Source organism: Schistocerca americana, chromosome 2 (assembly GCF_021461395.2).
Source record: "Schistocerca americana isolate TAMUIC-IGC-003095 chromosome 2, iqSchAmer2.1, whole genome shotgun sequence".
In the NCBI taxonomy this organism is placed as follows: Eukaryota; Metazoa; Arthropoda; class Insecta; order Orthoptera; family Acrididae; genus Schistocerca; species Schistocerca americana.
Window position 1 is genome coordinate 11043111 of NC_060120.1, and position 24213 is coordinate 11067323.

General features: G+C 43.9%; 1 protein-coding gene across 1 annotated transcript in view; it reads left to right on the forward strand.

Annotated features, from left to right (window-relative positions):
* Nucleotides 1-22794, forward strand: part of LOC124596623 (cytochrome P450 9e2-like) — a 72352-nt gene extending 49558 nt beyond the window's left edge. The window contains exons 7-8 of the mRNA XM_047135849.1: nucleotides 983-1246; nucleotides 22098-22794. Coding sequence (XP_046991805.1) covers nucleotides 983-1246; nucleotides 22098-22264 — 431 coding nt within the window. The 3' untranslated portion in view covers nucleotides 22265-22794. The remainder of the gene's footprint in view (nucleotides 1-982; nucleotides 1247-22097) is intronic.
* Nucleotides 22795-24213: the final 1419 nt, after the last annotated feature.

Here is a 24213-nt window from a genome sequence, read left to right on the forward strand (position 1 = left end):
TTGGAATCTGTGAACTCATACAAATACCTACAAGTATCACTTAGCAGGGACACGAAATGAAAAGATCACATAGATTCAGACGTGGGTAAAGCAGGCAGCAGACTGATATATTTTTAGAATACTAGGGAAACGCAAACAGTCTACAAAGGAAATTGAATTGGTTACAAATGACTTGTGCGATCTGTCCTAGAATATTGTCCAGTTGTATGGGATCCTACCAAATAGGACTAGAAGGGCGTACGTAATGAACGTATGCAGAGAAAGGCAGCACGAACTGTCACGTGTTTGTTTGCCCCTCGGGAGAGTGTTACAGGGTACTCAACTGGCAGATTCTTGAAGATAGACATAACATATCCCGAGAAAACCGACTAGCAAAGTTTCAAGGACTGTCTGTAGGAATATACTTCAGCCCTCTAAGTATCGCTATTACAGTGATCGTAAGGACAAGATTAATCACAGCACACACAGAGCCATTTAAATAATCGTTCTTCCCAAGCTCCGTACGTGACTCGAAAGGGAAAAAGGCCCGATAACTGCTACAGTGGGAAGTACCCTCTGCCGTGCACTTCACAGCGGTTCGCAGAGTATAGATGCGAATGTAAACTGTTTGTGGCACTCAGTTGTGACGTAGTGGTAGTGGCAACACTAACCCTGTCTCACGGGATAAGCGAACGTGGCCACCCTTATTTAGACCGACTGTATATTAATATTAGTGCAGTGAATTACTCCGCGTCCACTAATAATTGGTTCCGAGAAAGTCTGCGGAACAGTAACAGTACGTCGCGTTATTTGTCTCGCGTCGCGCTCATTGTTGTGGTGCTGGCTGCGGCGCCCTACGCTACGTAACACCTGATGTAAGGACGAGAAGGGACGCCCCAAAGACATATTACCCTCATTACTCGTTTCTGCACTGCTCAAACATTGTTACTACTCAGTACATTTTCTTCTAACGCGCTCCTGCTTTGGCTTCTTTTGTTCACAGAGACGCTGAGACTGCACTCTCCTGGGGCTGTGCTGGACCGCCAGTGCACACGCCCGTACGGCCTTCCAGCCACAGAGACTTGCCCAGGAGTCGAACTGCGACCTGGAGATGGCATCTGGGTGCCTGTCCACGGCATCCACCGCGACCCCAAGTACTTTCCGGAGCCAGATCGCTTCGACCCGGAACGGTTCAGCCCGAAGAACAAGCACCTCATCAAACAATTCACTTACTTCCCATTTGGATCCGGACCTCGCAGCTGCATTGGTGAGTGCTGTGAGCAGTGAATCCAACGAAAACTCTAAGATTATTCCCAGCTGAGAATCCCGCTGAGAATCTACGATAAATGCCCTCATAGATTCCAGACATCGTTTACATCATGATACATCCCTCTCTTTTTCTTTTACGAGAATCGTTAGCTAATTAGGAAGATTAATTCAAATCTGCAACAGTACTTTATTGGAGTATACGGCCATTGCCTGTCTCTGCCATAAACTTCTTATTTGTATCCATTCTATGTAGGTACCATTTTTATGCTATGGTCTGATTCTTTTTCATCTTCTAGTATCGCTGGCTGTAGCCCTTGTGCCCGTATCATGATGCCATCTTCTGAGCTTGTGGTAGAAGCTTTTGTATGCGAATTTTTCCCCACTTTTACGCCGTCGCTCTTCTTGACTGTCAGTGTACGTTCACCAATGTTGTGTCATATTTCTCTTGTCATCCAAAATAACCCAGTTTTGTTCCTCCTATTTTGTAAAATTACGTTCTTAGTGTGTAGCATATTTCTTATTATAGAGCTCACTGTAACGACAGTTGCTTTTGTGATTTTATGTGTTGTATTTATCGACTGATATTTTTTAATCTGGCACGGTTAGGGTCATCAGGCCCCCACACGTACCAATCCAGGCGTCGACACATTTTACATTAATGTCAGGTTCAATGAAATTCAACAACAGCCGTGCAAATTCAGATGTTACTTTGTAACCTCCCCCTCACTTATCGACCTTAATGACAGTGAAAAATTAAACTGCGTGTACCTAATGGAAATTTGGCAAAAGCAATCGTCACCGAAGTTAATTTATCGGTAAAGAGGGAGGAAAGGGTTACATCTAAATGAAAGGAAAAATGCAAGTGAAACTGGTGGAAATTAATTTTGAAATAGGGATAAAGTTAATAAAGAAAGTAAATGTGCGGCCGTTACGTTAACAATTAACTAGCGGTAATTAGATATTTGAGATTTGGGGGAAATCACGGTCGCCAGTCCTAAGGACAATTACTATAGTAACTGAAAGAGCAAGGTAATTACACATATAATTAGCACTAGAAGCGTGGCAACTGAAGGTTGACACGTGTAGTGTGAAAACTGAAAGTTTGTCAGAAGTAATAAATTTCGCTACACTTAATTTACCAAAAGAATTAATGAAACCGGAAAATCGAAAGCTAATTTAGTGACTGAAGTTAATAGTGAGCTTCCTTTCTGAAGCACATCGAAATCCAGTAAAATACGGTTAGTCTTGGACTACCTCAACAATCATTTCTAAAGCTACTTGAATCTACGCAATTTAGAAAGAAGAGATTTAACTTTGAACTTGAATTAAACGATTCTGAACAATTAACAATAGTAAAATTTAGTACGTACCAAGCTGAGCTGCAGTCACAGGTAAGCTAAAATACGGTAACAAAACTCGCACTCTAAATTTGTGCTCGTGTAACCTAAATATTGTAGCCAGCTACTGAACTTTGAAATTAAAGCAGTGAAATCTAATTATATTATTTTAATGCTGGCGTTTGAATTTCAACGACACTCGGGTTCATTTCGGAAAAGGAAGGGACCCTGCTTGGCAATGCAATTGGGACAATGAGCAACAAAGGTTCATGCTAAGTTGCTGTAATTTTGCAAGGCAAATGGAACAATTTGAAAAGCTGAGGTCTGCCATACAGTTCTGAAACTTTACGTGCTTTTAGTCTTCCTTGTTGGTTGATTGAAGGTTTGAAGCCGTCGATCGAGGAGGCGGCGACAGTCACTCATTGTCGGCCGTCGCTGTTGCAGAAGCTGGATGTTGGCGCGCCTTCTTCTCGACACGGTCACCAGGCGAAACGGGCTCTTGATGTGCGCCAGCTAATGTTTCCCGTCCGCGACACCATGTCAGAAACTATCATCGCAAGTCGAGCGCAATTACATGCTGTCAAACCCCGAAAGCGCGGCAACTCGCGGGAGCGTCACACAACACACCTGCTCCACTCGCTACTCCCGCCACACTCCCACTGCCCCGCCCGCGCTCCACGCGGCAGAGTTAACACTACCAAAGATCCTACACACTTTGATTCTTCACACGACCCATCGATGTAATCGTTCGATAGCAGTTTTCCCTAGGCAAGACCCAGCGTAAAAATACAAATACTATTTACGAAACAAACCAATTATACATCGACATAAATGCATAAATATATATATATATCCAAACAGTAAAGCAATTACAATATATAAAGAGACAGAAATGTCATATCTTGAGGTAACAAAACAAGAAAAAAAATAATAGTACAATAGATGGAAATAGGAGGATATGCATTTCCGGCGTTACACGTGCCCCACATTGTCTGAGGATGTTCGTGTAACGTAAACAGACTCAGAAAATGTCCCAAAAAAGAAACAGCGGAAATGCATATGCTCAAAACATCAACAAAATTTAGCATTCGTCTAACTAAGCATAAATCAATTTTTAGACCATAATAATTGAGTGGAGACACTCCTAATCTTATTCCACTCTGTCATCTTGCACAAAATAAAACAGGTTTACAACATATTAAAATTCATAGAAAACATAGAAAATGGTTTAGCTATTCTAAAATTGTCAAAATTCCCAACAGTATCAAGAAATGGAATACTATTTACAAAATTAATCAGAGTACATGGTCATAAAAACAGGTAGATCAAAATACGCAAATTAATAATTAATTACATAGAATACACATTTTTACATAACCCTTTCGTAATTAATATTCTCGTCATGGGAGTCCATTAAACGCTAAACAAGAAAATAACACACAGCAGATAAAATAAAACATAAATATTGACAGCAGAATCCTTTCACATCAGCTGTCCGGGAAGAAAAGCAACTCCACATTCCGTACTCGCGAGTACAAAGGATGCCGACAGCGGCCCAAGAGCCAACAGCGGCACAAGAGCCGACAGCGGCTCGCCTCGCCAGTATTGTTGCGCCCGCGTGTGCGGCACGCTTGATCTCACTCGCCCTTGTGACGGCGTTTCCAGAACGTCCGTTCCACTGAATTCTTTCGGAAAAACTCACTCCCGAGTAATCTCAAGGAGTCCATAAACACTATCACAGTGGATAACTCAACACTGTCCATCATCACACGCATGTACTAGCCTGAAACTTAAAACAGTGTCTAAGTACATCGGCAATGACTAGTAAATCACATATTTATGGAATCTTACAGCTATTTACAAAATCATATTTACATTCCTTAATCTACTGTGACTCAGCTGAAAACTTAAACTAGCAGCTTGGATTTTTCAGTTGATTAGATCATGATTAAATTGATTAAAATTAAATTGATTAATCAAAATTAATTACTTATTAATTACAACTTCTTTAATGACCTTGGTCAGTCAAAAGCATGGCAATCTAGCAAATCGTTAAATCTTACACTCTATTTTACATACTGTATAAATTACCCATTGTGTGGTATTAATCGATCCTAGGTTGGTACAATTTCAAGTCTACAGTATTCCGTAAGCATTTGTGTGAGGCATACCAATGACTTTATATGGTCCATTATAAACAAACTTAAATTTAGAGTTTTCATGGTCTATCTCGCTCGATTTCTCATGAGCTTTTACAAGTACTAAGTCTCCGATTGCAAACTTAGCAAAACGCGCTTTAGCGTCATGACGACGTATGCGAGCATCGGCTTTTAGCTTCATTACTTCTCGCAAACGATCTTTTTTCACACCAATACTAATGTTAATCCGTGGAGGGAATTTGATTATCTCTTCCAATTCACTTTCTACACTTTTGTCAATGCCGAAATTCCTCATGTTATGGCAGTTCAAACTCATTCCTACGTCAATGTCATCCGGCCAGTTAACAATGTGTATAGGCTGGTATTGCCTATGCACACCGTCTCCTGCCTCGTCAAAACCAACTACCATTGTTTTATCTAGTGACATACATGTCAAAGTTTTGCTTTCGCAGTTAATCACTGCACGGTACTTTAATAGCCAATCTAACCCGATAATTACTTCCGTAGTTAAGTCTGGCACGACGACAAACTCTTGTTCAAATCGTGCCCCACATATCTCGAAGTTGACAAAAATCTGTTTTGTGACCGGTTTACTGGCCTTCCCAGTAGCACCGATAATTTTCACTCCTGTTACTGGCATAACTACGATGCCAGGTCTGTCTTTCAGTAACTCAAATATTTTCCCAGATACAGCACTCAATTCTGCACCGGTGTCAATCAACACGTTTAGTTGTAGGTCGTGCATATTAACAGACACTACTATCTGTCTACACTTGTCCTCGACTGTTTCTTTATTTTCCCACAGTAAATCCTCGTCTATATCCAGGTCATTCCAGAACAAACCATCCGGCTTTGATCCTAAATCCGGTTTATCTGGCGGCTTTTTCAGCCTCTGTTCACATACAGTTTTAATTTTAACACGTTTGTCCTGAGGCTTAGTCTGTAGCTTCGCCTCCAATACCGAAACCTTTTCCTGTAACTCGTCAACTAGTGAGTGTTGCTTTGCTATCAATTCACTAATCGTCACTTTCGTTGATTCCACTTTGGTCAGATTAATCTCATCCGCCAATCTACCTGGAGAAATGTGCCCAGTAGTATCTGCAATTACTTCCTCTGGATCTGCACAACCCACACTGCTACCGTCTGACCGTATAACGTCAGCTCTAACCTCGTACACGCTGTAATCTACGTGCTTTTCTACCAATCGTGTCCGGCTATCACTAAAATTTTCGTAATCTTTCTCCTTAATACTCTCGCAATATTTAAACTGGAGGTTTGCGTCGGATGGGTCGGCTACTTCTACCACTACAACTTTAGGTAAAGTCTGCCGGTTAGGGCCAGAACTTTCCGTTACTACTTCAACATTCAATTCCTGCGGGACGAAACACGACGCATCTTGCTCGTGCTCCCCATTAACATCAACTATTTCTAGTAAAGTCTGCCGGTTAGGGCCAGAACTTTCTATCACTTCACAACTACTATCCTCCTGTGGGACGAGACGCGGCAAATCCTGCCCGCGCTCCCTATAAACACTTCTCCCGTACAGGCCCCTATAATCTCTTAGTTCGTCGTATAAGCGACCGAACTGCCGTAACCAGACCTCATCCCTCTCTGCATCCCCTCGCTCAATGACGGACGTGTTATCCGACATCTGATCTTCTCTCAACAATTGCGAATCATTCTTAAACTCAATCTCCAGTTCCGCTGTGGGTATTACAGCTGCCACTTTATAATCGATTTCCGGAACACTACTTAAATTGTTCTCACTGACAGTGAATGTATTTTCTGCTGCCATGTATACAGCTGATTTACTACTTGTGGGCGCACTCCTTTCTCCTAACACTGGCACACTCTCCCGCCGTTGATTATTCCATACGGAATTTTCATAACGACGACACCTGGGTTTTCTCCTGTTATTGGGCCGCCAAAATTTCTCCACGCCCGGTCGGCCCCTCACCGGCGCGGCTAGTGGTTTCCCTGTCTCGTCCCAGCAGATACGCTCCCCGGATACTGCTGAGGCGGCTGGTCACACCCTCTGGCGTTATTACTATTCTGCGCAGCCCGTATCACGCTAGTATGATACTGGTTTCCGTCATTCCGGTTATTATTCGCATTGTACCGATTGTTATTACGGTCCGAACCATTATTGCTATTGCTGCCATGGTTGCGGTATGCATTGTTCCCATGGTTATCGTTGGTGTGGTTGCTGTGGTACCCGTTGTTGTTACCACGGCCTCTACCACTGTCGCGATTATTGCGCCAATTGTCCTCGTCCTCCACTCTTTCCAGGAAATCATTTATTGTCCTGTAATTGCTTCCTACGTAGCGTTTTGTATCATCTGGAAGCTTTTTGTAGAGTTCCCAGACTATTTCGGATTCCGTGCGGCGATCACGCAAATATTCCAACTTGCGGATCCAGCCCTCACAAAACTCCCTCATCGAACCGCGCGAATTCGCATCGAAAGGCCTCGATACGACAAATTCGCGCCAGACACTTTGCTGCTTTTGCTCTGACCAGTATTCAGCCAGAAACAAATTTTTAAACTCGTCAAAAGTCAGGTTCGTAATGTTGAGGTTTAAGCCCCAACGCTTGGCATCACCAGCCAGCACATCAATAACCGCATTAATTTTTCTCTCATTAGTCCATGATCTGGGTAAAACTCTTTCACAATTCTTAATGAAATCCGTCGCGTGTATACCGCCTTTTTTCAAGGGGTCGAACCGCTCCTCTTTCGTCAACAATTCCGAACTATGTGCACAGATTGGCACATAGCTCTGTTTTTCATCAAATTTCTTTTCTAATTCCGACACTCTCGTAATTACTTGGCAAGTGGTTGTCGCAAGCGTTTCCACTTCCCTCTTTTTCTCTTCGCAGGTATTAGCCTGCTCCCTCACTTTAGTGTCTACTTCGGACACTAAAGCCTTTAAAGTTTCCACCTTCTGTTGATCCTCTGTTTTCACTAATTGAATTTGTTCCGTCACCTTATTCTCGATGATCGGAGCAACTGATTCCCCAACACTTTTCTCGATTCTGCTAATTTCGGAATCAAAACGAGTATTTATGCTCGCAATTTCCGCCTGAACGCCTATCATTTCCTGTTTAAGATTACCGATTTCGGTATTAATTACAACAATATCTTCTTTGATTTTATCAACTTTTGTATTAACAACTCCAACATTGTTGTTAACAACATTAATAGCTTTGTTCTGATTGTCTAGCTTTCGTTCAATTTTTTCAGACTGAGCTTCTTGCTTGGCAGACAGAGCTATAATTTCTGCCGATTGACTCTTGATTTCATTAATCAAAACATTCAATAAATCAGTTAAATTCCCGGAGACTACCGGTTTTACTTCCGTAGCTGGTTCCTCTATATATGTTCCCCCGTATTCATCATCAAGGGGTACAGATTTGATTTTCGCTTCCGATTCCGAAACATTTTCTAAAGTTTGGAATTCCATTTCTGCTCTTTGTTGCGTTTCGGCGGTCGCGTCTTTCATGCTAGCCGCCTGCCCCTGAACAATGGGAACCGCCGTGCGCGTTTCCCACTGTTCGACCGATTGTTCCGTATCCAAGTCTACCAAATTTTGGTAATTGTTGCCTTCACTCATTTTAATAATTTTCAATATAAATGACAAATCTCAACTCTAATTAGGATTCCTCACACGAATATTCTCGCTGACGTATCGACCATTTCGTAAACAGGACTTTGTTACGAGATTTGCACAATGCAAAATTCGTGTCCAGAACAACCTCAAATTTGAAGATTGTCCTGTCACCAGGTCGCCACGTGTAACCTCCCCCTCACTTACCGGCCTTAATGACAGTGAAAAATGAAACCGCGTGTACCTAATGGGAGTTTTGGAAAAGCAATCGTCACCGAAGTTAACCTGTCGGTAAAGAGGGAGGAAAGGGTTACATCTAAATGAAAGGAAATGTGCTAATGAAACTGGTGGAAATTAATTTTGAAATAGGGATAAAGTTAATAAAGAAAGTAAATGTGCGGCCGTTACGTTAACAATTAACTAGCGGTAATTAGATATTTGAGATTTGGGGGAAATCACGGTCGCCAGTCCTAAGGACAATTACTATAGTAACTGAAAGAGCAAGGTAATTACACATATAATTAGCACTAGAAGCGTGGCAACTGAAGGTTGACACGTGTAGTGTGAAAACTGAAAGTTTGTCAGAAGTAATAAATTTCGCTACACTTAATTTACCAAAAGAATTAATGAAACCGGAAAATCGAAAGCTAATTTAGTGACTGAAGTTAATAGTGAGCTTTCTTTCTGAAGCACATCGAAATCCAGTAAAATACGGTTAGTCTTGGACTACCTCAACAATCATTTCTAAAGCTACTTGAATCTACGCAATTTAGAAAGAAGAGATTTAACTTTGAACTTGAATTAAACGATTCTGAACAATTAACAATAGTAAAATTTAGTACGTACCAAGCTGAGCTGCAGTCACAGGTAAGCTAAAATACGGTAACAAAACTCGCACTCTAAATTTGTGCTCGTGTAACCTAAATATTGTAGCCAGCTACTGAACTTTGAAATTAAAGCAGTGAAATCTAATTATATTATTTTAATGCTGGCGTTTGAATTTCAACGACACTCGGGTTCATTTCGGAAAAGGAAGGGACCCTGCTTGGCAATGCAATTGGGACAATGAGCAACAAAGGTTCATGCTAAGTTGCTGTAATTTTGCAAGGCAAATGGAACAATTTGAAAAGCTGAGGTCTGCCATACAGTTCTGAAACTTTACGTGCTTTTAGTCTTCCTTGTTGGTTGATTGAAGGTTTGAAGCCGTCGATCGAGGAGGCGGCGACAGTCACTCATTGTCGGCCGTCGCTGTTGCAGAAGCTGGATGTTGGCGCGCCTTCTTCTCGACACGGTCACCAGGCGAAACGGGCTCTTGATGTGCGCCAGCTAATGTTTCCCGTCCGCGACACCATGTCAGAAACTATCATCGCAAGTCGAGCGCAATTACATGCTGCCAAACCCCGAAAGCGTGGCAACTCGCGGGAGCGTCACACAACACACCTGCTCCACTCGCTACTCCCGCCACACTCCCACTGCCCCGCCCGCGCTCCACGCGGCAGAGTTAACACTACCAAAGATCCTACACACTTTGATTCTTCACACGACCCATCGATGTAATCGTTCGATAGCAGTTTTCCCTAGGCAAGACCCAGCGTAAAAATACAAATACTATTTACGAAACAAACCAATTATACATCGACATAAATGCATAAATATATATATATATCCAAACAGTAAAGCAATTACAATATATAAAGAGACAGAAATGTCATATCTTGAGGTAACAAAACAAGAAAAAAAATAATAGTACAATAGATGGAAATAGGAGGATATGCATTTCCGGCGTTACAACTTTATTTTGAAGGTTGTCAGTTTCAGCATTTCACTGTGCCATCCTCGCCCCATATGGATCTATCTAAATAAATGATGCGCAGGGGGCCTAAGATGGTATAGTGAAAAGCTGATGTGGTAGCCTTCAAAATAAAATAAAATAACATCTTAAGTTACACGGCTGTTGGTGAAGTTCATTGACACTGACAGTAAGTTAAGCAGCCAGTGCCCCCTGCCCATGATGGAGCAACAGACATTTTACATTATGTACATTATGAAACATATGTGATAAGTTACCTTACATTTAACATGGGATACAGCAATTAGAAATAAATATAACGTAAATAGTGGAAACTATGTTAGCTATGATAGAAAAAAAGATAGTTTATGTTAGTTCATGAATAATACGAGGGCTGTTCGGAAAGTAAGGAAGGATAGGTCGCGAAATGGAAACCACAGTGAAACTGTTTTACTTGTTTGCAACAGTTAGCTACAACTTCCACCCACTTATCTCCATAGTCGCCGATCCAACTTAGGCGTTTGTCGTAGCATTGTGCCAACTTTCCAATACTCTAGTTATAGAAGGCAGCCGTCACTGCTTTCCGCCAATTCTCTATGCTGGCGTACAGCTCGTTGTCTGTGCCAAAATGTTATCTTCATAGCCAACGGGTCATGTGAACAGAGATTAAATTCAGAGGGAGACAATTACAGGCTGTATTTTGAGTAATCAAACATTTCCGGTTGAAAACGATGTAGGAGCATCTTCATTGCCCGTGCAGAATGCGATTGAGAACTGTCTTGCAGAAAAAAACGCAAGACAGTTATGTAAAGTTGGCTGCATAGCTTTAGGCGAAATTTCTCACCAGGTCCTCGTACTTGGCGGGAGACACTATTGTTCTAGGTATCTTTATGTGCTCCCTGTGTGATCAGAACGGAAAAGAACGACGTAACGCAATCTACGGGCATACTAGAGACACTCCCCAACACACCTGTGCAAAACGTCATCGGATTTTCACTGTGGTTTCCATTTCGCGACCGATCGTTCCTTACTTTCTGGATAACCCTCGCAGAACAAAAGTGATAAATGCGGATAGGTGCATTTAAACTAAGAACACTGACAAAAATAGACGCGAGGGAAAAGAGAGGAGAGGAGAAGGAACGTGACAAAACACAGGTAATGAAGTGAGGAAGGAAAGAGGCGTAAATTATGAAGAAAACAAAGGTAAAAAAGAGTAAATGGTAGATGGAACTATTTGCTTTACTGTTTGATAGAGAGAAACTGTCCACATACACTTCCCGACAAAAAAAGTGAAGCATGTAGGAGACCAGGAGGAAGCGAAATTAAACTTCACGGGTTGAGAGAGTGTGTAGTGTTATTTCAGTGATTACAAAATCGATTCGCATTTACAAAGTACTTGGCAGTATGTATCCAGTTATTAGTATGACATTGCACCCCGTCTGGCTTTGAGGCAGAGGCACCCTGTGATACGGTTGAGAAGGGTACGTAAAGCTTTTTATCATCTTTTGGGGCAAGCTCACCCACGACTATTGTAAATGATCCGTGATATGCGGGATACAGCATGACTGTGACATACCGGTGTGGCATCAGGGTTCCCTCAATCGCTACCAACCGTGACCTGAAGCCATAAACGTTGGCTGTCCACACCGTGACACACCGGGTAACACTTTGTGCCTCTCCGAACCATTGGAAGAACGGGACCACTGCACAGGTCACCATACTCGCCGACGTTGGTGACCTGGGGTAGTGCAGAACCGAGTTTCATCGCTGAACACAGTGCGACGTCATTCATCAGCTGCCCTTGCTTATTGGTCGCGGCACCACTCCAAACGCAGCCGTTATTGTTGTGGTGTTAACATCAGCCTGCGCATGAGTTCTGCTGGTGCTCGTTTCCGACTAATGGTCTGGGAAGACATAGAATGTCCCAGGGAGTCCATTGTTTGTTCTAGGACGACAATGTAACTGTGAGGGGGCTACGACGTGCTTGGTGCTGGATACAGTGATCCTCCCTTGTCACGGTCAACCGTGTCGTCTAGAACCTTGACACGAGTACGCCTGACCTCACTTTCGCACGCAGTCTGCCGTCGGACGCGTTTCAAAAATTTGCATATCACACGATTCAACAAGCCGGGCAAACGGAGACCTTTTTTTTTTTTTTTTTTTTTTTTTTTTTTTACTTTATTGTTATTTTAAAACCTGTACAACTCAGGTAGGCTGGCAGCGGCACACTACGCCGCTCTTCAGCCATAGCGTGTTACAAGAGTATAAAACATGGTGAATGACAAAGAACAAAGTGACGGGCAAAAGAGAGAGGTCACAGAGACATAAAAAAACACGGAGTCGTTCACATGTGACGATAACAACACGGAAAACACGTCGGCACGGCGCACAAAACACTGATGAGTCCGACGTCACAAGTGAACGTAGGAGCGGGACGGCGGACACCAAAAACACTATACGACGTCACACACACGAGACACAAAAGGCGACGATCTCCGGCGCGCGAATGTTCACTATACGTGTGCGAGTCCGGGGACCTGCCAAGAGAGGAGGAGGAGGAAGGGGAGTGGGAGAGCGAGAGGGGAGAGCAGAGATGCCACGGGCAGGGGAGATAGGGGGGAGGGAGGAAGGGGGAGAGGAAGCCCGGGGGAAGAGGGGGAAGGGAGGGGACAGGGAGACGGAAAAAGAAGGGAAGAGAAGAGAAGGGAGGGAGGGTGCCGAAAGGAAAGGACACGGGAAGTGGGGGGCGGGGCAGGGTCAAAGTTGATAGGAGGGGTAGATGGAGGGGACGAGGACATCATCAGGGAGAGGGAGCTGGCGGAAGCCACCTTGGGAGAGGGTATGGAGGGTGGAGAGATGGAGACCGGGTGGGACGTGAGAATACAGGCGCGGCAGCGGGCGGGGGTGGGAGAGGATCGGGGAAATGAGCGGGTGAGGAGGATCAAGTTTATGTGAGGTGTACAGGATACGTATCCTTTCAAGGAAAAGGAGGAGGTGGGGGAAGGGGATGAGATCATACAGGATCCGCGTGGGGGAGGGGAGACGGATGCGATAGGCAAGGCGGAGAGCATGGCGTTCAAGGATTTGGAGGGATTTATAGAAGGTAGGGGGGGCGGAGAGCCAGGCTGGATGGGCGTAACAAAGGATAGGGCGGATGAGGGATTTATAGGTGTGGAGGATTGTGGAGGGGTCCAGACCCCACGTGCGGCCGGAAAGGAGCTTGAGGAGACGGAGTCGGGAACGTGCCTTGGCTTGGATCGTCTGGAGATGGGGAGTCCAGGAGAGGCGACGGTCGAGGGTGACGCCAAGGTACTTAAGGGTGGGAGTGAGGGCGATAGGACGGCCATAGACGGTGAGATAGAAATCAAGGAGGCGGAAGGAAGGGGTGGTTTTGCCTACAATGATCGCCTGGGTTTTGGAGGGATTGACCTTGAGCAACCACTGGTTGCACCAAGCGGTGAACCGGTCAAGATGGGATTGGAGAAGGCGTTGGGAGCGTTGCAGGGTGGGGGCAAGGGCGAGGAAGGCGGTGTCATCGGCAAACTGGAGGAGGTGGACGGGGGGCGACGGCGGCGGCATGTCCGCCGTGTACAAAAGGTACAGAAGGGGGGAGAGGACGGAGCCTTGGGGCACACCGGCGGAGGGGAAAAAGGTGTAGGAATCGGTGTTATGGATGGTGACATAGGAAGGACGGCGGGAGAGAAAGGAACCGATCAGACGGACGTAGTTAATGGGAAGGGCAAAGGTTTGGAGCTTGAAGAGGAGACCGGAATGCCAGACGCGGTCATAAGCGCGTTCGAGGTCAAGTGAGAGGAAGATGGCGGAACGACGGGAATTAAGCTGTTCGGAAAGGAGATGAGTGAGGTGAAGGAGAAGATCGTCGGAAGAGAAGGATGGCCGAAAGCCACACTGGGTGACGGGAAGGAGGCGGTGCTGGCGGAGATGCTGGTGGATGCGGCGGGTGAGGATAGATTCTAGGACCTTGCTGAAGACCGAGGTAAGGCTGATGGGACGGTAGGAGGAGACGGCGGACGGCGGTTTGCCAGGTTTAAGGAACATGAGGATACGGGAGGTTTTCCACAGGTCGGGGTAGTAACCGGTGGACAGGACTACATTGTAGAGCCTGGCCAGGGTGGAGAGGAAAGAGACAGGAGCTTCACGAAGGTGACGGTAGGTGGCACGATCGTGACCAGGAGCGGTGTTGCGTTTTGTGCGGAGGGTAGCAATGAGAACCTGTGTAGTGATAGGGGCATTGAGTTCCGTGTGTGTAATGTTGTCCAAGTACTGGAAGCCAGGAGCGAGGGGAGGGGAAGAGGTGTCAGTTCGATCGCGGATATCCGGGAAGAGGGAGTAATCGAACTGGGGATCATCGGGGACGGAAAATACATCGGAGAGGTAGGAGGCAACGGAGACCCACAATGTGTCCCCTTTCAAACTCTGTCAGGCGCTGATACGTTCTGAGACGAGTATGCGGCGTCTCTGTGTCCTACACAGAGGTCACTCAACGCCTGACTGTTCACGCCCCTTAAGCCGTCGGCACACGGACCGTGCTGTCGAACGTTAACGTTGAGCGTGCCAAGTTCAACGTGCTGCTGAACGCTTAGGAACGATGCGACTTGTGCATACGGTACGTGGGCCCCAACGTGGTATACGCGATCGCAACGCACTCCAGCGGCAGTTTGAGGGATGTTTCTAGTTCGTAAATCACACTGTTTACTCAATGGGCGCGCGTAAAATTCCCACGTTAGCTCTATTAAAACGCACATTTCCTCTATCGTCCACGAAAAGGAAAGTACCATGTCCAATTAATAAGGATACAGGCTTGTAAAAGTTCCATTACAAACAGTGCGGTACAAATTTAGAATACTTCTCCGAATAAGATAAATATTATTTCATCATTCCCACATTTTAGTAAAACCCCAAGGTCAGTCTTACTTGATCACTGTTCCTACCCAGCAGCAGAATCTCTGCAACATGTGAATTACGAAGCGTAAAAGAAAAAGGAGCAAAATATCTTTATACAAGTAGCGCAAGCTGTCCTGTGGATTAAGCCAATCCAACAAAGTCACCCCTCATAAAAAGGTGAACTTATATTTACATAACATCAAATATTGTAGCATATTCTTATATTAAACTAATAATAAAGTATCAGAACCTAATAAAAACGCGAATGTTTGGAAACAAAATTTGGAACTGTTCAGACGCGAACCACCACCCCCAACAAAAACGCATCACTAGACAGAAACGCTACTCCCTACGCTAAACATACAGCACAATCCTATTACTTAAATATATTCGATTACAGCGTCCTAAAAACGTTAATAGTAGATAATTATGTTACTAATTGAAATTTAATTATAACAAATTGTACGAAGAACAATGCGTTTTGGATGGATCTTCAGTGAGTCGCTGCCTTCAAATAGCCTACTCTCACAATACGCTCGTTACAATAATTCTTTTGCCACGACTATGATGTTTCTCATTATTTTATTGGAACGAATCACACAGTTAACAACGGGGTTTCCAGTGATTCTCACGTCGCTGGTGCTCAGAAACGGCATATACATGTATAGACTTGAAATGAATGCCAATATGGCGCCTCACAACTCTGTGCTGAAGGAAGACGGCGTGCGTGTGACGTAGGTGGCGTTCTGCCATCTCATTGGTCAACGCTCAGACGCACGCTCACAATATCTGACATGCTAGATATTGCTCTGCACGTTCGGAAAGACTCCCGAACGTGCCATTCCACGCTATGACGTCAGAAACTGGGCACGCTCAACGCTCAACGTTCGGATGCACGGTCCGTGTGCCGACGGCTTTAAATACTCCACCTAGCCTGTATCACGGTATAAGTATATATGTGTTTGTTTGGGTGGGTGCACTTAATCACGGGATAATTACATTTTATTTTTATAATTATATATTTTATGATTTTGGTTGGGGTGGCTTTAAATATCGTGGGCTAGCATGAGACTTGTAATTAACTTATACCGCGATAACAGTCGTTCGGACATCGGCAGCCCCGAAGTGCGTACGATATAATATTTTTTAAACACAACGCGCGACTCACCGCCTTCTAATAAATAGTTCGCGTGAGCGCTGCTATTTAGAAAAGAAAATAAGCGTATTCTTACGTAAACTGTAATTATTAACAAGGGTCTCAGGGGCTACTGGTTATTTATGAACCAAATGTCACAAAGATTAACTGAAATATTGCAGCGCTTTTTGAATAAACTGATTTTCAATATTTCTTGTTCATTATTTGCAAGGCAAAACTAGAGAGAATCTCATCTGCCGTTAGGCGGCCAAAATGAAACATACTGAACTCATTCAGTGCTGTCGATTTCAGTAAATGGAATTTATCACTACTGTTTTTAACTTTGAAATTAATGAAAGATCAAAATTGAGAAGTCTCTCGTATTTACATTTAATATTGTGATGTATGTATGTATGTATTGGTCTTCAGTCCTGAGACTGGTTTGATGCAGCTCTCCATGCCAGTAAAGCCGCATGTCCTCGGGAAAAATTACGGCTGTAGTTTCCCCTTGCTTTCAGCCGTTCGCAGTACCAGCACAGCAAGGCCGTTTTCGTTAATGTTACAAGGCCAGATCAGTCAATCATCCAGACTGTTGCCCCTGCAACTACTGAAAAGGCTGCTGCCCCTCTTCAGGAATAACATGTTTGTCTGGCCTCTCAACAGATACCTCTCCGTTGTGGTTGCACCTACGGTACGGCCATCTGTATGGCTGAGGCACGCAAGCCTCCCCACCAACGGCAAGGTCCATGGTTCATGGGGGGAATTGTGATACGAAATTTTAATTAAATAATACAGTCAGCGCAATGGCCGACTAAATCCTGCAAGGGGAGATTAGGTCCCTGCACTACGAAGTTCTGTAAAAAATTTGTTAATTATAATTAATGGTTGCGATCATAAGAGGTGACAAATAAGTCAATAACACACACTTTGTAATAACAACTATAAGTATATTTCACTAAATTACAACCAAACTTACACTAAATATTATCCAGCGCTACAATGGCGGCCTACCTCTAGACGAAAGAAAGGAGAGTTTTTCAATCCAAGCATTGTTCTGATCTTTATGGCCTATGTTACACAGAGATTATACAAAAAAACTGTGGCCGGCCGGAGTGGCCGTGCGGTTCTAGGCGCTACAGTCTGGAGCCGAACGGCCGCTACGGTCGCAGGTTCGAATCCTGCCTCGGGCATGGATGTGTCTTATGTGCTTAGGTTAGGCCCGCAGCTCGTGGTCGTGCGGTAGCGTTCTCGCTTCCCACGCCCGGGTTCCCGGGTTCGATTCCCGGCGGGGTCAGGGATTTTCTCTGCCTCGTGATGGCTGGGTGTTGTGTGATGTCCTTAGGTTAGTTAGGTTTAAGTAGTTCTAAGTTCTAGGCGACTGATGACCTCAGAAGTTAAGTCGCATAGTGCTCAGAGCCATTTGAACCGTTTTTTTGAACCAAAAAACTGTTTTGTTAATTACATCGATATTTGTGTTTTTATAATAATAATTTTCAATCCTTACTATTTGTTATACATCGCGCAGACATACTTATTTAGATAATTTAGGGTTCACACATCTCATAAAAAAAAACTTCTTTTCCCTTTCTCCAATTGTCCATTTATGTGCCGTACCGTCACACCTAGTAACATTGCTTAACACGAACAACACTAATGCACTCTGGTGGCCGTTATACCTGCCACAGAGAATTGCAACAATAATCATTTAGACAACTACCGATAGTGTACGAAGTTACGTTGTCATCCGACCACATCCTACGGCTGCTTCACTTCTTCGTCCGGGAGTATTTGTTAATTTTTAGGGAAAATGTTATGAGGGCGAGAAAAGGAAGAACTTCAGTTTTTTCTGAAATGCAGTAGGGCATCTAACGGAGCGCAGACTGCACGGTAGTCTTTTCCAGAGTCGAGCGGCAGCAATGGAGAAGGAGCTTGCGAACTGTTTTGTTAGATAGAAGTCGTAACACTTTTCCTCTCTCTGTATTTGAAATGATCACTTAGCGGTCAAAAATTTAACCAAGGCCACTGGAATTTAATTAGCTGCGGGAAAAGGAGTTGTGTAGGGCAGATGAACAAGCAAGGTTGAGAGTCGTGAAAGTGTGCTTGTTACCAACCCCGTATCTCCACTCCGTTACTTTGGCATTGTTTATAGAACTTTTCACTGAATTTCAGTACACAATGTAATTTCCTTGGTTACAGATAGTGATTAATAAGAAAAGTTTGCAATTATAGTCACTGTGTATTATAGAACAAATTCAGACTGACAGTACTTCAGTCCGCAGTTGCGCTCATCATTGTCTTTAAAATAGTACAGTTTCATTCAGTCTGAAATATTTTTCATCGAATTTACCGAATCTTAAAAACTGTGTCAAAGAAACACCATTTTTCAATATGCGCGTGCGGTTACTGATATTAAGCACTGATCTTTCGACATAACCTCTTTCATAAATTACATTGATACCTCCGGATTCTTTGATTGTTTCACTTGAGGCTGGTCCCGGTGGAGGTTCGAGTCCTCCCTCGGGCATGGGTGTGTGTGTGTTTGTCCTTAGGATAATTTAGGTTAAGTAGTGTGTAAGTTTAGGGACTGATGACCTTACCAGTTAAGTCCCATAAGATTTCACACACATTTGAACATTGTTTCACTTGTTTTTACCGCCCTTCCATTTACCTCATTTCAACAATATAAGGAAAATACAGATTGGTACTTACTGTACAGATGACACAGCAAAGTTTCAGTCAAGCTCAACGAAAAGCCTCCCACAAATTACTTTTCGGCCAAAGCCATCTTCAGGAAAGGAAAAACACACACAGATTCATTCACACGAGCGAGCGCCTCACGCACACATGACCACCATCTCCGGCAGCTCCCCTTGTTTCGATATTTATCTCACTTTTAATTACAACAATAATCGATATACCTTTGTTTCTACGTCAGACCCTCGGCTCCTATCTGCTGCCTCACTGATCCGCACTCGAAAAAAAAAAAAAAAACATGCGCGCTCTTCATGAAAAACTTGTAATGTCGAGACGACAATGCAGAGCGGATATCCGCCTCGTAAACAACTTGACACTGTGCGATATGGTACCCTTACAGTAGGCACAGTTTGGATACCAGGCAAGTGAGCCCTTGTGTTGCAGTTATGATGACAGGTCCTTGATCTCTGGTGCGAAGGACAGGGATATATACGTACTGAGGAGCTGATAGAGAGGACATAGCGCGTGGTAACCACGTAACTTGTCCGATTACATCCACCATGTAAGCCTGTGTAGTGGCACTCGACCCGGAGCTTGAGCTGCAAGAAATTATCATGTCTCGTGCTTGGTTTACAACTACAGCAGATGTGACGATGCAACACTTCCTGATGACCAGACTGTTCGCCAGTTAACTTGCGTTAAATACCAAAATTCCCCAGTGTCTTATGCCGTTCTGCTTCGTTTGTGGTGAACACTCTTCGTGCAAGCATCTTCACTGGGCGCTATTTCGGCGGTTTGCCTGTCCAGCGCGTCATGTGTAGATGTGAAGTGCCGGTGGCTGTGATGGATACAGCTGCAGTATAGTTGGGTGTTTCTGTCGTAGCTGGTGAAAGGAGAAGTCCTAGTGTCGATACTTAACCTCTTCGTCCGAAATAATGCATAAGGGCGGTCGAATTTAATGTCTCCTGATGATCATCAATAGTATGACAAGCTGTCACTCCATGGGTGACTGTAGAGATACACTGCGTGTTATATGACAATAATGTACCTTGAAACATATTCTTACATTTGGAAATGTCTAATTTTTCAGAGTAATTTTTGTAATTTCAGAAAAGGGCTACAGCACATTAAAAGAGAAAGCCACCATTTAAAAATAGAATAAGAAAATATATTAAACTTCTGTTACGGAACTGACTAGTGGCGACAGCCTGAAGAGTGTCCAAAGGTACAACATTCTCCCACACATGTATAAATACACACCACTTTACTGTCCGTTGAGACATACAGGACGAAGTAGGAGGAATGTCACGTAATTTATGAGGTGATTCTACATGTCAAAGTTAACCGAAATAGTCCTACGAACATGTGTCCGACTGTCGATTGCTACGGAACTGAAGCAGGTTTAAGACTACATACATCCATGAATGAATAAGGAGACAAATGTAGATATTATGTGCTGAAATGCTGTGTAGGCACTGTGGTGGGCAGAATAATGCTGTGACAAATGACTCATCCATCCTACAAGAGATGTTGGGGTTCTCCAACAGATTGCAGCACTGTGACGTCACACCGAGGCAGCAGCTGAAAGCATATCCAGTCTGTCTGTAGTTGTGGATTGTGTCAGTGATCAGTCGTGAGGCCGTGTCTGTGTCGTGCTCGAGTGTTGTTTAATCGAGCAATTCCACTGTGTCTGTGAATACCAACAGGCCACATGCATGCACCCATGCAGAATACACTGACATGTTGTTTGTGTACAGGTACAGTAATGGCAGTGCCCGTGTGCCTGTGACAAAATACCATTTATGTTTCCCTGAGTGATGAGTCCCCTGCACCAGGGTATTTCCCAGGGTTTTTCAAACATTACGTGAAACAAGAACATTACCGATTTTACACGTAACATCTGAATGTGTGGGTCTCCAGTCAGCTGAGGAAAGGGAGGAAATTATTGTAATGGTACATCAGAGTCTCACCACCAGTACACAGTGCATTAACCGTCCACTCGATATTCCACAAACCCAAGCGTGGCATACATTACTTTCGAAGGTTCAAAATGGTTCAAATGGCTCTGAGCACTATGGGACTTAACATCTGTGGTCATCAGTCCCCTAGAACGTAGAACTACTTAAACCTAACTAACCTAAGGACATCACACACATCCATGCCCGAGGCAGGATTCGAACCTGCGACCGTAGCAGTCGCGCGGTTCCGGACTGAGCGCCTAGAACCGCTCGGCCACAGCGGCCGGCTTACTTTCTAAGGACTTCAACCCATTCTGCTTGCAGTGTGTGCAACATCTATATTGGTGTAACTCAGTAAACAGACAACAATTTTGTGAATGGTTGGCTGTACACAAAGACGTTGTGCAATACACTTTATTTACAAGTGAGACAATGGTATCTTGAACACCCTGGAGAACCCACATGACACTGGGGAAGCGAGGTTCCAAGTTAGGTTCTCAGTCAACATCTGGACTGGTATGATTGATGGTCTGATGATAGGGCTCGTGTTCTTGCCAAATAGCATGACAGCTACAGCATGTGCAGATTTCTTGATAGAAGATGAGAGAACACCTACACGTCTCACTGGAGCAACGACAGCGATTGTACCTGCAACATGATGGATCATCGATTCATTGTACCACACAAGTATCCTAATATCTCAATAACACATTTCCTTAACGGTGGATTGGTCGTGGCAGACCCATTGACTGGCCTGCCAGATCACCTGACCTAACTCCATTAGACTTCTGTTTTTAGGGCTGCTTAAAGGCGGATGTGTGCATTACGAAGGTGAAGAACTTGTCTATCGCATCACTGACGCTGTTGCCCACATTAAAGCCTGCCGAGGTTATGTTCGAAGTGCAACACAATACACCCTCCAACGCGCTGACAAATGGAATGAAATGGGTAGGGAACTCTTTAAACATTTCTTGTGGGATGGATCAGTCATCTGGCCCACTATTCCTCTGTACACCAAAGCACCTACACAGCATTTTGGTAAGTACTATTCACACTTGTCTTCATATTCATCCATGGATGTGTGTAGATTTCACCTCGCTCCAGTTCCATAACGATCGAAAATCTAACACATGTTCACAGGACTTTTTCGTTTATTTCGACATGCAGAATCACTTCACGACATTCCTCCTGAATCACCCCATATGTTTTGTCTTCTTTGAAGAAGTGAAACATTAGGAATAACATACGAATTTGTGTTTCTTTCTGCAGCTCAAAGGTTCGCGTTACTGGAGACGAAGGTGCTGCTCGTGCATCTATTGTCTCGGTTCCACCTGCAGCTGGATCCAAGGACCGTCATACCACTGGAGCTGGACACCAAGAACTTCGGGCTGAACATCAAGGGTGGGACGTGGCTGTGTCTGCGGAGGAGAAAATGACTGCTGTTCCAGAAGTCCCTTAGGTAAACATCTGCGAAACGTGTAGGCAAGGGGTACATTTACGGTAGTGCGCCTCACAAACGGTGGTTGCTTTCTGTGCCATTCACTCATCCATCCATTATGTTTCATAGCTCCCATCAGGGTGTACTGTGTTTAGGGTGTACGTTGACAAGGCGGGAACAACTCCTAGACACTTCATCCGTACAGTGTATGAACAGTAACCTATCACTGCACAGGGTGTAACAAAAACGTATGGCCACTCTTCCAGGAAACATTCCTCATATGTAGAGGAGGAAAATATGTTATATGCACATTGAAACTTCTTTATTTAAATGATTGTGTCTGCACTTAAATTGCTGAAAGACTGAGACCCACAAAATCCTAGCGCAACGCAATCTGACTGCTCAAAAAAAGATAATCTGACTTCAAATGAAGGGCTTATTTCAATAGTGGTACAAGTCCATTTTTGTTCATTTTGAGATACAGAATCCTACATTAAAGGAGCGCTGAAAGATCTGCAGTTGAGATACCAGAAATATTCAAGCATATGGCTTCTTGCTAGAGATGAACCTTTCTTTCCGTTTGTTTGGATCATTAATTTGAGAAGCATTATAGGCAGAAAAGAGGAGGTAATGGACTTGTACCACTATTGAAATAAGCCCTTCAAATAATTAATTAAAAAACTGGCCCTGACTAAAAAGAAATCCTAACAATAACCTATACCTTTCATGAATCACTTACCTCACAAACATCTTCATTACACGAACTATTGCAATACGGCGAGCCCCAACACTGCCCGCTAAATGAAAGATTCTAACTACTAAAGTCACTAACTACTAATAGGCACATGGTTAGCAAAGGAAAGATTTTGTTGCAAACCAAATAATGTATTTTTTTACCTTAATAATGTCACATCCAGTTCAAACACGAATATAAATCGTCATTGACATCCAGTATAAAGGTACATAATCATGAATAATATACAATATCAGATACTTCCAGATCGTTAACTTACGCTAACACTTCAGATCTCTACCCTCCATCGATGTAACTTCTCACATCTGACATCAATCATTGCTGGCTGTTCGCCTCCAACTGCCCAACAGTAATTCCATCACTGCTGGCGAGTAACTTTCAACTGCCCAACACTACTGGCGATTAACTTCCAACAACGAGTCCGACCAGCCACAGAGTCTCTTACAAAGCAAACGCAGTCAGAGATCCAATGCAAAGCGCTACACTGCGCTGCCAACACAGAAGCAGCCAACTTACAGCATGTGTCCAGAAACTCTGTATTTCCATGTTAAAGCTAAGTTTGTACAACTCTTACACAGATTAATCATCTGCTTTGAAATGAAGCCTCATCCGCAAACAGCACGTTTGCACTAAAGTTGGGGTTGACACACTTCTGAATGAACCATTCGTGGCCGTGCAGAAAATTTGGCTGCTGCTGAGGTGTCCTTGTTCTTCTAGGCCTCTTCAGTCTTGAGTAGTAGACTTCACCGTTCCATGCTCCTCAAGAGGACGATCAGTTGCTTCATGCATCCTCCTGTCGGAGCACCACAATTCTGGAAATCTGATCCAGAACAAACGTTGACCGCTAAGGCCATTACCATCCGAGAATCTGTATTCCGCATTTGAGTATGCTTCCATTGTGCTGAACCGGAAACCAAGTCCGTGATGATGCTACGTTCTTGATTTTAGTAGGGCAATGAGGTTAGTTGCATGTTAGCACTACCTTCCTGTAGCTGCAGCAATTAACGCTGGCAATGAACCTAAGAATTAAAGCTTACTACACATTCTAGCCAAAGGCTACCAAGAAGGTATTGAACATTTCATTTAAGAAAACGTGTCATATAATGCTTGTACGGGCTGTTTCTGCGCGTTTCCCATGATTAATGTGATTACGATGATAAGTAGAAAATGCGCTCAACATGGAAATAAAGCGT